Here is a 12,707-nt window from a genome sequence, read left to right as displayed (position 1 = left end):
CTAAAGCTTTAATCTGTTAGGCAAATGCCTATTTATCCAAAGATTTTGGACCTTCCCTGAAAGCATGGCACAAAGAAAGCTTATACGGTAGCAAGAGCCTGCAATAAAAAAAAAATATAAAGAAGGGGCCAAGCCACATAGTAGCTTCACGCATACGGATTATCCTAAAGATAAATGGGCCCAGAAAGATACTGCTTTTCTGTGCAGTCTTTTGATGCAATGACAAAGCCTGCTTTTTTCTAGAGACTCAGACTGCTCTGTTGACTAGCATGGAATACATACACAGTGATCCATGTTTCTTCACTAATGCACACTAATGCTCAAATAACAGTTTAACTGGCTAATGAGGTGCAAAGCTGATCAGTTGGGCAGGGTGAGGGAAGGAAATCCCACAAATAAAATTGTAAGTAACAGCATGTAAACCTGCAGGTACCTCATCTAAAAATTACACTTGATAATCACATTACAGCTATGGTCTACTAAGTTTCCTGAAAAACACATTGTTTAAAAGATCACACTTTATAATTGTAGAATAGAACTACTAAGACAATAAAATCAGACTTTTATAAGGCACATAGATGCATTTTGCTTGTTTCCCAACTGAGACAACACCTATGTGGAAAAATCTTGGATATATCATTAGCTACAGTTTTTCAGAGACACATATATATTTTTATTCTTTCATTGAGGAAACATGAAGTGAAAAACCATCCTTCAATTCTTGCACTAGGAATGCTGCTAAAAAAGTATATTGTTTGGTACAGTGGCACAGTAGTCTGTGATTAAACAGCAGGATTCAACAAACAACATTATTCAAAACATTTGTGGGAGTCTGATAAACAAGCGAGCTAAAAGAGGTCTGAGACCAAGGTAAAAAGGCTACCATTAAATGCAAATATTCTACCTGCACTATGTCACACATTCCAACTCTTTCCAAAACATGCTTTTGAAATCTCATTTATAGAAACATTCCCTCCAAAATCCACCAACACTAAAGATGGAAGAACACTGATTGTTTTCTTTAAATGCAGACATAGAAAATTAATTTTCCACTGAAATCTGTAAGCTTTTCTACCTATTCTAAAGCCACTGAAGCAGCTGTTTGAAAGGGACTGAGTGTACAATAAGTTACAAAATTCACTGACTTCAGTGAAACTGGAAGCCAAGTGACTGATTATTCAATTTCATCTTTTGGGGAAGAAATCAGAAAGTAAATTTACAGTGTGATAAAGTGGATTAGCCAAGTTTACCTGAAAGTATAAATTTCTTCCAGCCCTCCTTCTTCGTCCAAAGTATGCATCAGTTTCCTCACAATATCAATGCCTTCCGTCTGTTGCTCAGTTAAACCCTTTCTTGGAAAAGAGTTTCTGTGCACTTGAGAACGTACACTGGCGCTTGTACGTTCACCTCCATCGTCAACATCCACTGGAAATGGCAGACTAAGAACACAAGCAGAAGCAGTTAGTTTGACTTTATTTTTAATTAAAATAACCAACCAAACCCAAAATCAAAATTCTATCAGGATCTACAATTTCTATCTAGCTGCAGTCAGATCTAGAAAGAGCCACATGACTTGTGAAACACATGAAGTAGTATTTCAGGTCTACTTGGCATTGGTAACATCTTGACCAGAGTGCTGCACCAGTTCTGGGCATCATACGTCAATAAAGATGTTCACATACAGGAAGGGATTAGGGAGTAAAGACGATGATGAATAGAAAACAAGATCTATGAAAAAAGATTGAACAAAATACAGCCCGTAGAGAAGGGAGTCAGAGGGCAAGACAGTCTTAAATATAAAAGGCGGTTGCAGAGAGGAAGGGAACAATTGGTTCTTCATACTCAGCCTGCACTCAAATTACATCATGGAGTCAGGTCAGATATTCAAAAACCTGATAAAGGTATTTCAAACCATAATCTCTAAAACCAACAGCCTGAGGAGATAGAAGAGACTCCATCACTGGAAACCTTTATAAAAAGATTTGGCAAACACTGCTCAGCAAGGACATACCTACAACTGACCCAGTCTGAAGCAGAGGATTGCTCTAGATGACTTATTAAAGGCCATTCCAGGCCTGTGATTCTGTATCGGCTCTAAATGCCAGCAAACGTGCCCTTCTCTGCAGTGGGGCTATTATGCATTTCTGGAGTAAATGTTACTCTTTGAGATTTTAATAGCTTACAACACTAGGTGAATTCCTGACTGAAGATGACACATTTTCCTGCACTTCAAGAATCAGATTTAAAAATTTAGCCAGGGGTTATAGATAAAATGATTTTGCTGTGCTTCATAACAGAGTTAACTAAGTGTAATAACCACAGAAGAGAGAGATGTGTAAGAATCTCCACTCTGTGCCCCCGACAATGACTGCAGATTTTTCAAATCTTTTAAAATCTTCCATCAAATCATCCAATTTTGAATCAACCTCATGATACCTTTTACCACATTTCCACAAAGTAAAAGAATTTTAGCATTTTATTATGTTTTCAAAAAAAAGAGCCTACAGATCTCTACCTTACTTTCACCTCATTAGTCCTCACTAAACTTATCTGTGGAACAACATACAATAAGCAGAGTTAACAATACGCACAACAATACGTCACATACAGCAGAGTTAAAAATTAAACCTCAGCAAAGTGTTTGGTACCTTTTTAGGAAGCAGATCCACTGACAAAGAGAAACTGTATTTTAAAGCCGTTAGGAAAGCAAAAAGCTTCAAACCTCTGATACATAAAAGTTAGATTACTTTCATTATACAGTGCTTAGAGACGCCTGTGATGAGACCTGTGTAATTCCCAAAGCTACACTGTGCTCAGCATGTGCTCCGTGCTTGATAACAGGGAGGAAAACCAACTATCTACCACAAGTTACAACCTAATCAGTAAACAGGGCGTAAGAGATGGAAGCATGGGTTATAACAAAAGGACAAGGTTTAGTAAGAAATTATTTTTAAACCAGTATCCTGAGTATTTTACATTTGTACATGTATTTCTCAAAGCATCATTTGCTCGTGTGGCTGGGAGACAGGGTGTAAATCTGCAGCTGATGCTGTTAACAGCAACATTTCCCTAGTGCTCCTATTAGCCATGAGACTTTTCCTTTGCTACATTTCAGGCGAAGAAAATGTAAAGATGTATCAGAAATCTACAGAATAAAACTGCAACTTGTGGTAGTAGCATCTGTCCTAGTCTGCATAGCAAACTACAGGTATGGAGACAAGGTAGCAGGGGCTAAATACCAGGTCTCTGAAAGATGTAACTCTGGCTGGCAGCATGTACTCAGGTTCATGGTATCATGCCTCCGCTGCCTCCAGGGCCAACAATAGCTCAAATAACCTAGAAGGGGCACGTCAAGGTATGTTGCAAGCATACCTTCTTTTGCTGTGTAGACAGAACTGAGAGTAGTCTGACATTTTCACATTCAGCCTCTCCCAAGGACAGGCAAAAAAGAATTTTTCTGTGGAGGATCAGCCCATGATTTTCAGTCACACTTTGCTACCTAACCCCTCTGTTATCTTGCAGGTGGGTCCGCAAATGGCTTTAATGAATTTGTCAAGTTCACAACATTGCTCCTTACAGAATGCTGGATCTAGGTGACAGTAAATATTAAAATGGTCAGCAGTAAAACTGTGGCTTTAACTTTCTCCTGTGAGATTATTTGTTATAAACAGCAAAAATTAACATTCACACAAAGTTTTGCTTTTAAATAAACTCCTACTAGAAGGCCTATAGCTTCCTATGTTACCACCATGTGCAACAACTAATACAGATCTCAGCACCACCATTGATTCTTCAGATTAATGCCTATACCAAGACAGCCAAGGGATTCCTGTCATAACATGTAAGACATTGCTTTCATTTTCCGCTTCCATTTCCCAAGCCCATCACTGTGAATATAACCCTTCTCTTCAGACTTGCTTTTCTACTGACACCAGAATCAGGCCATAAACATCTGCAATGCTACCTCGTTATTTCTTCCCAGTAACTCCCTTACCTAAAAGGATCTAGGCTGTTGCTGTGACAAAATCACTGCTTCTGAGGCTATTTCTGGCTCATTGTTTCCCACTTCTCTGCTTATACAGATCTTTTGTCTCCCGTTTCAGACTTTGGCTCTAAGCTATAAGCTTAACTGGAGAAGAAGCCATCATCTTAATATGTATTTGCACATCACTTAATCAAGGGGACTTGGTTCATAACTGGAATTCATGGCATGTGTAATTGATATAAGTACTTATAACAATCATATTACTTACTGGTACACCTCTGTAGAAACAATACACCAACAGACCACCCGCTCCTTCAATTGTTATTAAGAAAGAATAATAATTTCCCTTTAAAAAAATGGCAGAGTGTATAACAGCCACTTCCATACTTACAAAAACTGAAGTGAAATTCCTGTTTTCTTCAAGTTAGCAATGATAATTTCCAGCTGATCCTCACTGACAGGACTACTAAGGTCTGTAAACAGTTCAATGTGTCTCTTCTCATATTTCTTCCCTCTTAAAATACAAAAAGAACATTTACATATACTGGAAATATCTAGAAGGCCCTTTTCTAATTCTTTCCTTACAAAATTGAAGCTTCATCAAAGTAATATACTTGTAAAAAAAATAAACAAACAAACCTACTTGGTAGAAGTTATTCTATCATTGCTCATATTATTTATGGTAAGTTTTTATCTTTATATGATTCCCCCTACTCACTCCTACCCCCTAAAATTGAGGGGTTTAGCCCTGTGACTGTATAAATCACTAAATGAATGAATGGAATTCTGCCAATTTTCACCAACATAGATAAAATGCTAATAAAATATGTTAGGTTGTTTATTGATTATACTAGGTATTTCCTTTGCAGCTGTAAGTCTGTCCTTGTGAAAACGAAAATGTATTTTAAATTACTGTTGCTGGCGGGGGTTCCATTTTAGTAAGCTAATTCAGTAGATTCATTGGATAAGATGGACTTTAAAGCCTACTTAATATGCTAAGAAGTAGTAACAATAAACATCAGAAAGTTCTGCCAGCTACAGAAAAAAATTCAATTAAACTGATATAGTTTTTATCTGGATATTCAGCATAATGGTGATTTGCTTGAACTTTTACCCAGTAGTATTTTCTCAGCTGAAGCTAAACTCCGTATCAAAGGGTTTAGTGCATACAAGCAACTTACCCACAAGATAACAAAAGCAGTTCCTCCACAGATATTCAAGGTTATACTGCCATAAATACAGTGATTTTAATTCACAACTCAGTTTTAACCGTTAAATTGATACAGCTCTCCATACCAATTAGACTTTAATCATAAAAATACAAATTGCATCACTAAGTCTAGTCTTCTGCATTCACAACTAGATCATATAATCTTTTTAACAACACGTTCAATCTCTGTTTTGAGAGGAAGTAAGGCTATCTTCCCTGGACCATCAGTCAGTCCACTGAGTGTTAGAAACAGTCACATTTCCAGTTGTCCATTCATTGGCAACTTTGTAACACTTGTGCCAACATTTTCTTTCAGCTTAAACAGTGTTTTTTCCTACTGCACGTTTATCTCCCACACCCTGCATATTTACAAACAGCCACCTTATCGCCAACAGCCTTTAAGTTGCTAGGCTTAACAAACTCACCTTTCTAGTTTTGTTTTCTTTTTTTCTTTGTAAGATATGCCATCACCCTTATAAATTTGGTAGCCCTTTTCTATGCATTTTAGCATCTGAATTAATGTTTTTTGAAAACAGATCACAAGAAATGTGACACTAAGTGAAGTCTTTGCGCCTTGTATAATGGCATTCTCATTAATCTACTGCAAAGTTCCCAGTTGCATCAGAAAGCTCTTAGATTGTCTGGAGAAGCTAGATGTCTCTTGGGGATTCTTCAGGGACAGACTCCTGCAGTGTGTTGTTTGTTTTTAATTTTTTTTTTTTAAAAAGCATGTTCCATATTTACATAATACTGGAAATGTAATACTGACAAGAAATCAGATCAGCTCCAAAGTGCAAGGTCAGAATTCTGTAAAAGGCTTTGGGTTACATACTCACATTGTTTCCTTCTGAAGCAAGTCCATACACACAATAATTGCATCCAGAACTAAGCGAATTTAAGAAAAATCTCATCTGGAACACGAATCGTGTCACAAAAGTGTTTTTCCTATGAAACAATCTTCTGTTTTCACTCCCTCCCAAACACTGACAGACACGCATTTTAGTTAACAAGCAAACAATTTTTTTAGACAAGTACTCTTCAATATCTACTGTGCAAGAGGTTCCTATATATAACTTGTCTGTTTTGTGATCTTATCTCTTCCCCATTTATCTGACGGAACAGTAAAAAGACTGCTTCAGGGCCCAATCTTAACTGTCAATGAGGAGGCTCAAGTCCAACAAAAGACCAATCTAGTCTTTACAACGTTACTTTGAATCCACAAACAGAATTTACTTGTCCTTTCAAAGCATGACACCATTTTCTCATGCAAGTTTTCCCTCAAAACATCTGCATCCGGCAATCTCTTGATAGTTTCTTCCTCACCACAGTTTTCATTGGGAATGTATTTTTATCACTGAGCACAAACCTGCCCACCGATTGAAGAAGGAACATGACTCTGCTTTTGCTAAGATACAGCTAACTGGCTCCACGCTTCTCTGAAACAGCTCTGACAGTCTGAACAGAGTTCACTACCATTATTTTATGGCCAGAAAGAGGGAAGACAGCACAGGAAGTCAGAACAGTATGTAAATGAAACACACAAAGGAACACTATAGAGATTGCCTTCTTTTAAAACTCTTCACCTTATGCAGCTAACAACAGAACACATTCAAACATGAACAACATTCAAACCAGCAAGTGACGTTTGGCAATGTTAGAAATACTTTATATAGAAATCAATCTGATAAACCTCTATTCTGCTTTATCTGACTTCTGGTATTTCTGCTGACATATTTTGTAAATAATATTTTTATTTGATGAAAAAGCATAAACCAAGTTCTGCAACACATGCCTTATTTGAGGCCTAAAATTATATTATTGCTATCTTTGTTCTCTTTAATTAACAGAACACTTCATAAAAGCAACGATTCCCTAAGGCCAAAACTCCATCTGCTAGCCTAAAAGAATGTGAAAAAGCAGCTAATCTGCTTTTGAACAAACTTAGAACCACAAATTAGCTGAACTCTGATAGTAGTTAAAACTTCGGAGGCAAATCTGAGCCCATTTCACAAGACTAACTTCCTGTCTCCTATGTAGCTGAATCAGTTCAAGAAGAGCTCTACAACGAAAGGATACAGTCTGCTTGTTCAGAGCCTGGTTTAATCACATCTTGAATGTCTTCCAGCAGATCAAAATCTGGTAGCATTAGTGATCTATGTACAGTAATGTTTTGGTATTGATCCTCACTGGCGAGGTCATTCCCAGTACCATCTGTGCCAAACAAAACTACAGCAACTTCATCTTTACTCTCAGCAAAAACCTGGAAACAGAAAAAATACAAAACAGGTATAAAAACACAGGTAGATTCATACTCAGCTATGTTAGGTAGACTCGAGCAAGCTGAACTAATCTTGAAACAATGTCAAGTACAGTGGATTTACTTTTTCTTACTTTTTCAGTGCTATCCTACCAAAATGTAATCTTACAGAGAGTTAGATATAATGAAACTAACAGACTGACATGAGGATATCTGGCATAAAACCAGTAAAATTGGTCGACTCAGTCCTTGAAATACGTTTTCAGTTGGTAAATCTTAAGAAGGTTTTCTTTTAGAGAAAGAGAAGAGTACTTTTTTCCCCCTAAAAGTTTCTACTGCCCTAAAGAAAAAGAGTGACCAATCCAACTGCCACATCTCTACAAAAGTACAGCTGAAACAAAGAACACTGTTACTCCTGCATAAAACTGGACTAATTCTTACTCATTTCTCATTTATTTCAATATTAGTAAATGAGGAAAATATTTCACAAATGTCATGACTTTCTCTCCCTTTTTAACAGTTTTTAATCACATGTAAAGTCACACATACCTGTCGCTGCACAAACTTTGTCATAACCTTCTTGGCTTGTTCAAGCGAAGACTCCTCACCAGAGGCAGAATTGCTCATTGTAAAGCCTACATCCAGGCACAGCACTATGGCTGCCTAGAAAGGAAAGACAATACTGAAAAAGAATGTAAAAGGGCCAATAAAAGCATAATTACTTAAAAGGGCTGATTCAGATCCTTGAACATACAAAACCTAAAAATCAAACTATGTCACTATTGGTTTCTTTTACAGTAACTGTTAATCCTCACTGAACTGAGAATCCTGTACCGTGTTCCAGGCATCTCAGTGGAAAATACAAAAAATCCTACGTTATACAATAATATGTTAAGAGGGGCAATTTCTGTTCAACCCCGTGAACATATTAGGGATCTAGGGGCTCACTAGGAAATAAAACAGAGATATTTCAGTTGACAAGTACCAGCACAACACAATACAGTATACCTGCACAACACAAGGTGGATATACAAGCTTGTTCCCTAAACTCTACAGCTACATCCACCCCTCGCAGTAGCTCCTAATTGCTGTAGACCACTGTTTGGTCTAACCCAAGAACATAAGAATGACTGCACTCCTATGGCTTCCAGAACATTCATTGCTACTGGAGGTGTCTCTGCAGTGAGCACCGGTGCCTGCAGCGTGCAGCTATGCTCGTAACGCCTCAGAAGGATGAACTCCGATTTCAGCTTAGGGGCTTAAATCCCACAAGCTAGCATAGGTGTTTGCATTTCTGATCATTGCTTTAACTGATCTATATATAACAGTGCCCAAGTCTTCCCCTTAATTGATTTATAAACTAGCATATGATTAAAATAAGACTTCTTCTTGTGATTTCTCTTGTTCAACATTTATTAATAATTAATATTACCTGCAGTGTGTTGCCCATTCAACTCGTTTTGCTAAGTTCCTCTAAAGTCTTCCACAGACTCTAATTACCTTGATTAACCTAAGTAATTTACCATCCAGCTGAATGAAGCTACAAGAGGAATTCAGCAAAATTATGTCCTGCATTTCCAAGGACACTGACAAAAGGCCAACTCAAATTTATTGTCACTGATTAAACCAAGGATCTTTAGATATACATCAAAATCTTGCCTGGTGGACAGCCAGGAGCTTAAATTACACTGCGTACAAAAATTATTGTTTGCCAGAACACAGGAAAGTTATGTATTACCTAGTTCGGAGCCAGTCACCCTGTTTTAAAATACAAGATATGTGCAGTTCTCTAAGAAGTGAAGCTGCCAAAAGGATGTGGGCAATAAATCAGAAGATTGAGAATCAAGCAACATGAGATGCATAGTCTGCTATCGCAAAACAAAAGGGATGAACAGAAAGAAAAGGTGTTGTCTAAGCTCTTTTGCATATGACCATACAAATAACTCCAAGTACCTTTTTAAACGTCAACCAAAAGAACCTGATTCTTTTTGTCACCCAAATAGATATTTCTTAATATCAAGTTTATAGGAATAATTTGCCCAGATTAGGTGTCTAATGCTCTGTATTAGCAGCTCTCAAACTATTTTTTTATCCTCCTCCTTCTTCCAAAATATATTGTGCACCTCCCCTGCCATTTTAACAAGCAGCGGTTGAACTCCTCAGAACGAAGAAAGAAAGAAGACTTAGCAACAAGACTCCACAAGACATCCAGCAGGTTATACTCAGTCTCAGCACTCTCTTCCTCGCTCTGCCTTCACTAGTGGCTTGCCTGGGAGCCAGGAATTAATGCCTCTGAGTCAGCTAGGTCTGCAGAAGCTTAGAGTGGAATAGAGGCAGTACTTGGGGCTGCACTAGGTTCTCACAAGAGCCTCGTTACTGCTCACCTGCCAGCCTGAGGAATTACTCTACCAGCTTCAGTAACTGCAGACCCTCTGTTTGTTGCTGTCCTGCCTCAAGACACACCACGGCTGTCAGCTGAATTAATCCTGTTGTCCAAACCAGGTAAAATGGCCTTCACAGCTGACAGGACGACAGCAAAGAAAGTGAGCAGGTGCAGGAGCAAAGAGTTGCTGTTTTGCTTGAGAGAAAATGATCAAGTATGAAGTGTTCACATGCTCTTCTAGAAGGCAGCAAACTCCAAGCCCGGTGACTATTCAGGTATGTGGAATCCTCCTTTAAGAGAGCAGGTCTCTCTTTTGGTAATCCTCCTCTATATATCTCTTCATCTGTTATTGATGTCCGTGTATCTCACCTCTAAGTATCCAATACTGCCATTTTCAGGTGCAGTATACTAAGCTACGCTTTCAAGATACTCAGCATGTGTGATTGTGGGACAACATTGTCACACTTGAGCTACCATCAAACTGCTTTGCTCAAGTACTGATAAGGACGAAAATGGAATGAGCCTGCCTTTACCTCCAACCTCTCAATGCTGAAGCTAGTTATGATAAAACTAAGAGAGATATGGCTAGAGCAGCACTTTAGCCTGCAGCACAGACAAAGCCTATGTTTAACAGATACTAAACTGCCCTGTATCAGAAGAGAGCATAACACAGCTTTCACCAACAGGATTCCTTAAAAATACCAGACAAACAAACTGCATTTTTATCAGAGCAAAACCATTTCTACTATCGTTTTAGCAAGAGCAATGGCAATTACTACTGTGGTAGCTGCACTGCGCTCAAAACCGCAGCTGCCCCCGAGACAGGAATACTGAAGTCCCTTTGAATTAAACAGCTTTGTACCAGCAGCAACTCGGAGGTCGGCACAGGGACGAGTGACTCGGTTTCAGAGACGGGTTTTGCAGCTCTGGCTCTTGTGCCGTTTGCTACTAATACCGAACTCGGCTCACGGAAGGCAAGCCGGGCCGGTTCCGCTCCACGCTGACTGCGGTACAGCCAAGCCGCCTAAGGGCAGTAAAGTCAATTCCCTCAGGTGAGCATGAGCGGACCGGTCGCGTTCAGCTCGCAGAAAGGCACTACCGGAACCACCCCGAGGCGCCGTCAGAACCCCCACAGCGAGCACAGGGCCGCGCAAACACCCACGGCCACAAGCGGCCGCTACAGGCGGGCAACGGCGGCTCCGGGCCGCAGAGCCGGGACCCGCTGCCACGGCCCCCATGGCGCTCAGCCGCGGCCGGCCCCAAGCGGCCAGCACCCCCTCTCCCCCCCCCCCCCCCGAGGAACGTCCCCACCACACCGGGCCGGGGGGGACGGCGCACGAAGTGTGAGGGGCGCACGAAGGCTGTCGGGACACTGGAAGACCGAACCCCCCCGCCCTCTCCTCTCCTCACCTTGCCGCTGCGCGCCATCTCGCTCGTTCCGGGACGCGGTGCGCCGCGCTCAGCGCTCCGGCCGGCGACGCGCCCTGGCCGCTCCGTGTCCCCCCGGGAACACGGCGGCGGCGCCTCGCGTTCCGCGGGAGGTGCAGCGCCACCCAGCGGCGGGAGGCGGCGCGGGCGGGACCGAGACAAAGGGAGGGCGAGGGTCGAGGCGCTGAGGGGACCAGGGGTAACGGGCGGGCCCGTCCTGCACTGCCCCGTGTCCGGGCGCCAGCAGCGGGGAGGGGACGCGTCCCCCCACGGCCTCTGCGGCGGCAGAGCGGGGGTGACGCGGCACCGTGAGGGGACACGGCCTCCTCGGCCATGGCCTCGAGTTGGGCTGAGGGTGGCACAGAGCAGGCCGCAGGGGGTGGCTGGGCCGGGTACGGCCTAGCTGGGTGAGGGGATCTTTCTCCTCAGGTTACCCCCCGGCCCTCCCTCAAAGTACCACATCTCGCAGGCATGACTACATCTGTGATTTTGGCCATGGGGTGAGCAGTGTGTAGACAAGGACAAGCCTGGTTTGGGTGGACTGGGGTCCCTGAGCAGAGGTGGCAGCAGGGCAGGTCTCTGGGACCAGAGAGGCTCTCCTGGCTCTGAGCACCTCCTGCCTCACCCCATCTGTCACTCACCCCATAGGGCCCGCCTGCCCAGGGCTCTCCAGCCTCCTCTTCCCAGCGCCCGGGAGTCCCACAGGACACATCTGCTGAGGGAGCAGCCATTCCCCTTCACCACCAGGACAGGGCTTTGGGCTGAATGGAAGTGTCTGATAAGCCACATTCTGCCCATGGATCACAAGTGGAACAGGATTTATTTATTTATTTAAACATTGGCACAACACTAGCTTTCTCCCAACATTGACAGCAGAGAGAATTTCTCACTCAAATTACATACAGGCTCTTTGATGAACCTGAAGCCTGCTGATTTTAAAATAAATGCTATATCACATGTATCTTGGCACCTGTTGGGTATTAAATCATCAGCAGAGATGTATAGAGAATGGGAAATATTTCATCACATCTATCAAGTACTTCTTGTTATGCATTACCTTCCCTGTATCCTTTGAGAATATCATTACCAGTGTTCTTTCTATTCTAAGTGTATCTCAAAACCCACATTATTATCTACAATTATTCTCAAAACAGAGTGCAAAGTAGTGATACTAGTATAGCTACAAAAGAGTAAATCTCACATGAGCACTTCAAAAACCTTGTACCAAAAGACTGACCATGCAAACACAAGTGTTTCCTTTTTATATTGAGTGATCTGAAGACAAAAATCCCCTTTTCCTCCTTACTACATCGCCATGCTTTGGGAATATTGGTAATTGAAGGATTCTCTCTTCAAAGCACTTTGCATATCAAAGGAACAGAGCAGCTTGGCACTGTGACAAACATTTTATGGAAAACCTGTAGACAAAAAAAGTCGGCAACTG

At 41.4% G+C, this 12,707-nt stretch overlaps 1 protein-coding gene across 6 annotated transcripts in view; it reads right to left on the bottom strand.

The window, feature by feature from the left end:
* Positions 1-11,356, bottom strand: part of XRCC5 (X-ray repair cross complementing 5) — a 54,415-nt gene extending 43,059 nt beyond the window's left edge. For 5 of the 6 annotated variants that reach the window (XR_012674065.1, XM_075152936.1, XM_075152935.1 and 2 more), the window contains exons 1-6: positions 11,246-11,338; positions 8,002-8,115; positions 7,272-7,455; positions 6,032-6,080; positions 4,377-4,499; positions 1,251-1,439 (exon numbers count right to left, since the gene is read on the bottom strand). Coding sequence is in view for 5 of the 6 variants with exons in the window: in XM_075152936.1 (XP_075009037.1) it covers positions 1,251-1,439; positions 4,377-4,499; positions 6,032-6,080; positions 7,272-7,455; positions 8,002-8,115; positions 11,246-11,263 (677 nt within the window). In the remaining variant the exon portion in view is untranslated. Of the gene's footprint in view, positions 1-1,250; positions 1,440-4,376; positions 4,500-6,031; positions 6,081-7,271; positions 7,456-8,001; positions 8,116-11,245 lie in introns of all 6 variants that reach the window. The other variant, XM_075152934.1, reaches the window with a different exon arrangement.
* Between the last annotated feature and the right edge of the window lie 1,351 nt (positions 11,357-12,707).

This window comes from Calonectris borealis, chromosome 6 (genome assembly GCF_964195595.1).
Source record: "Calonectris borealis chromosome 6, bCalBor7.hap1.2, whole genome shotgun sequence".
Lineage (NCBI taxonomy): Eukaryota > Metazoa > Chordata > Aves > Procellariiformes > Procellariidae > Calonectris > Calonectris borealis.
The sequence above is the reverse complement of the archived record's forward strand: the minus strand, read 5'-3'. Positions and strand labels throughout refer to the sequence as shown.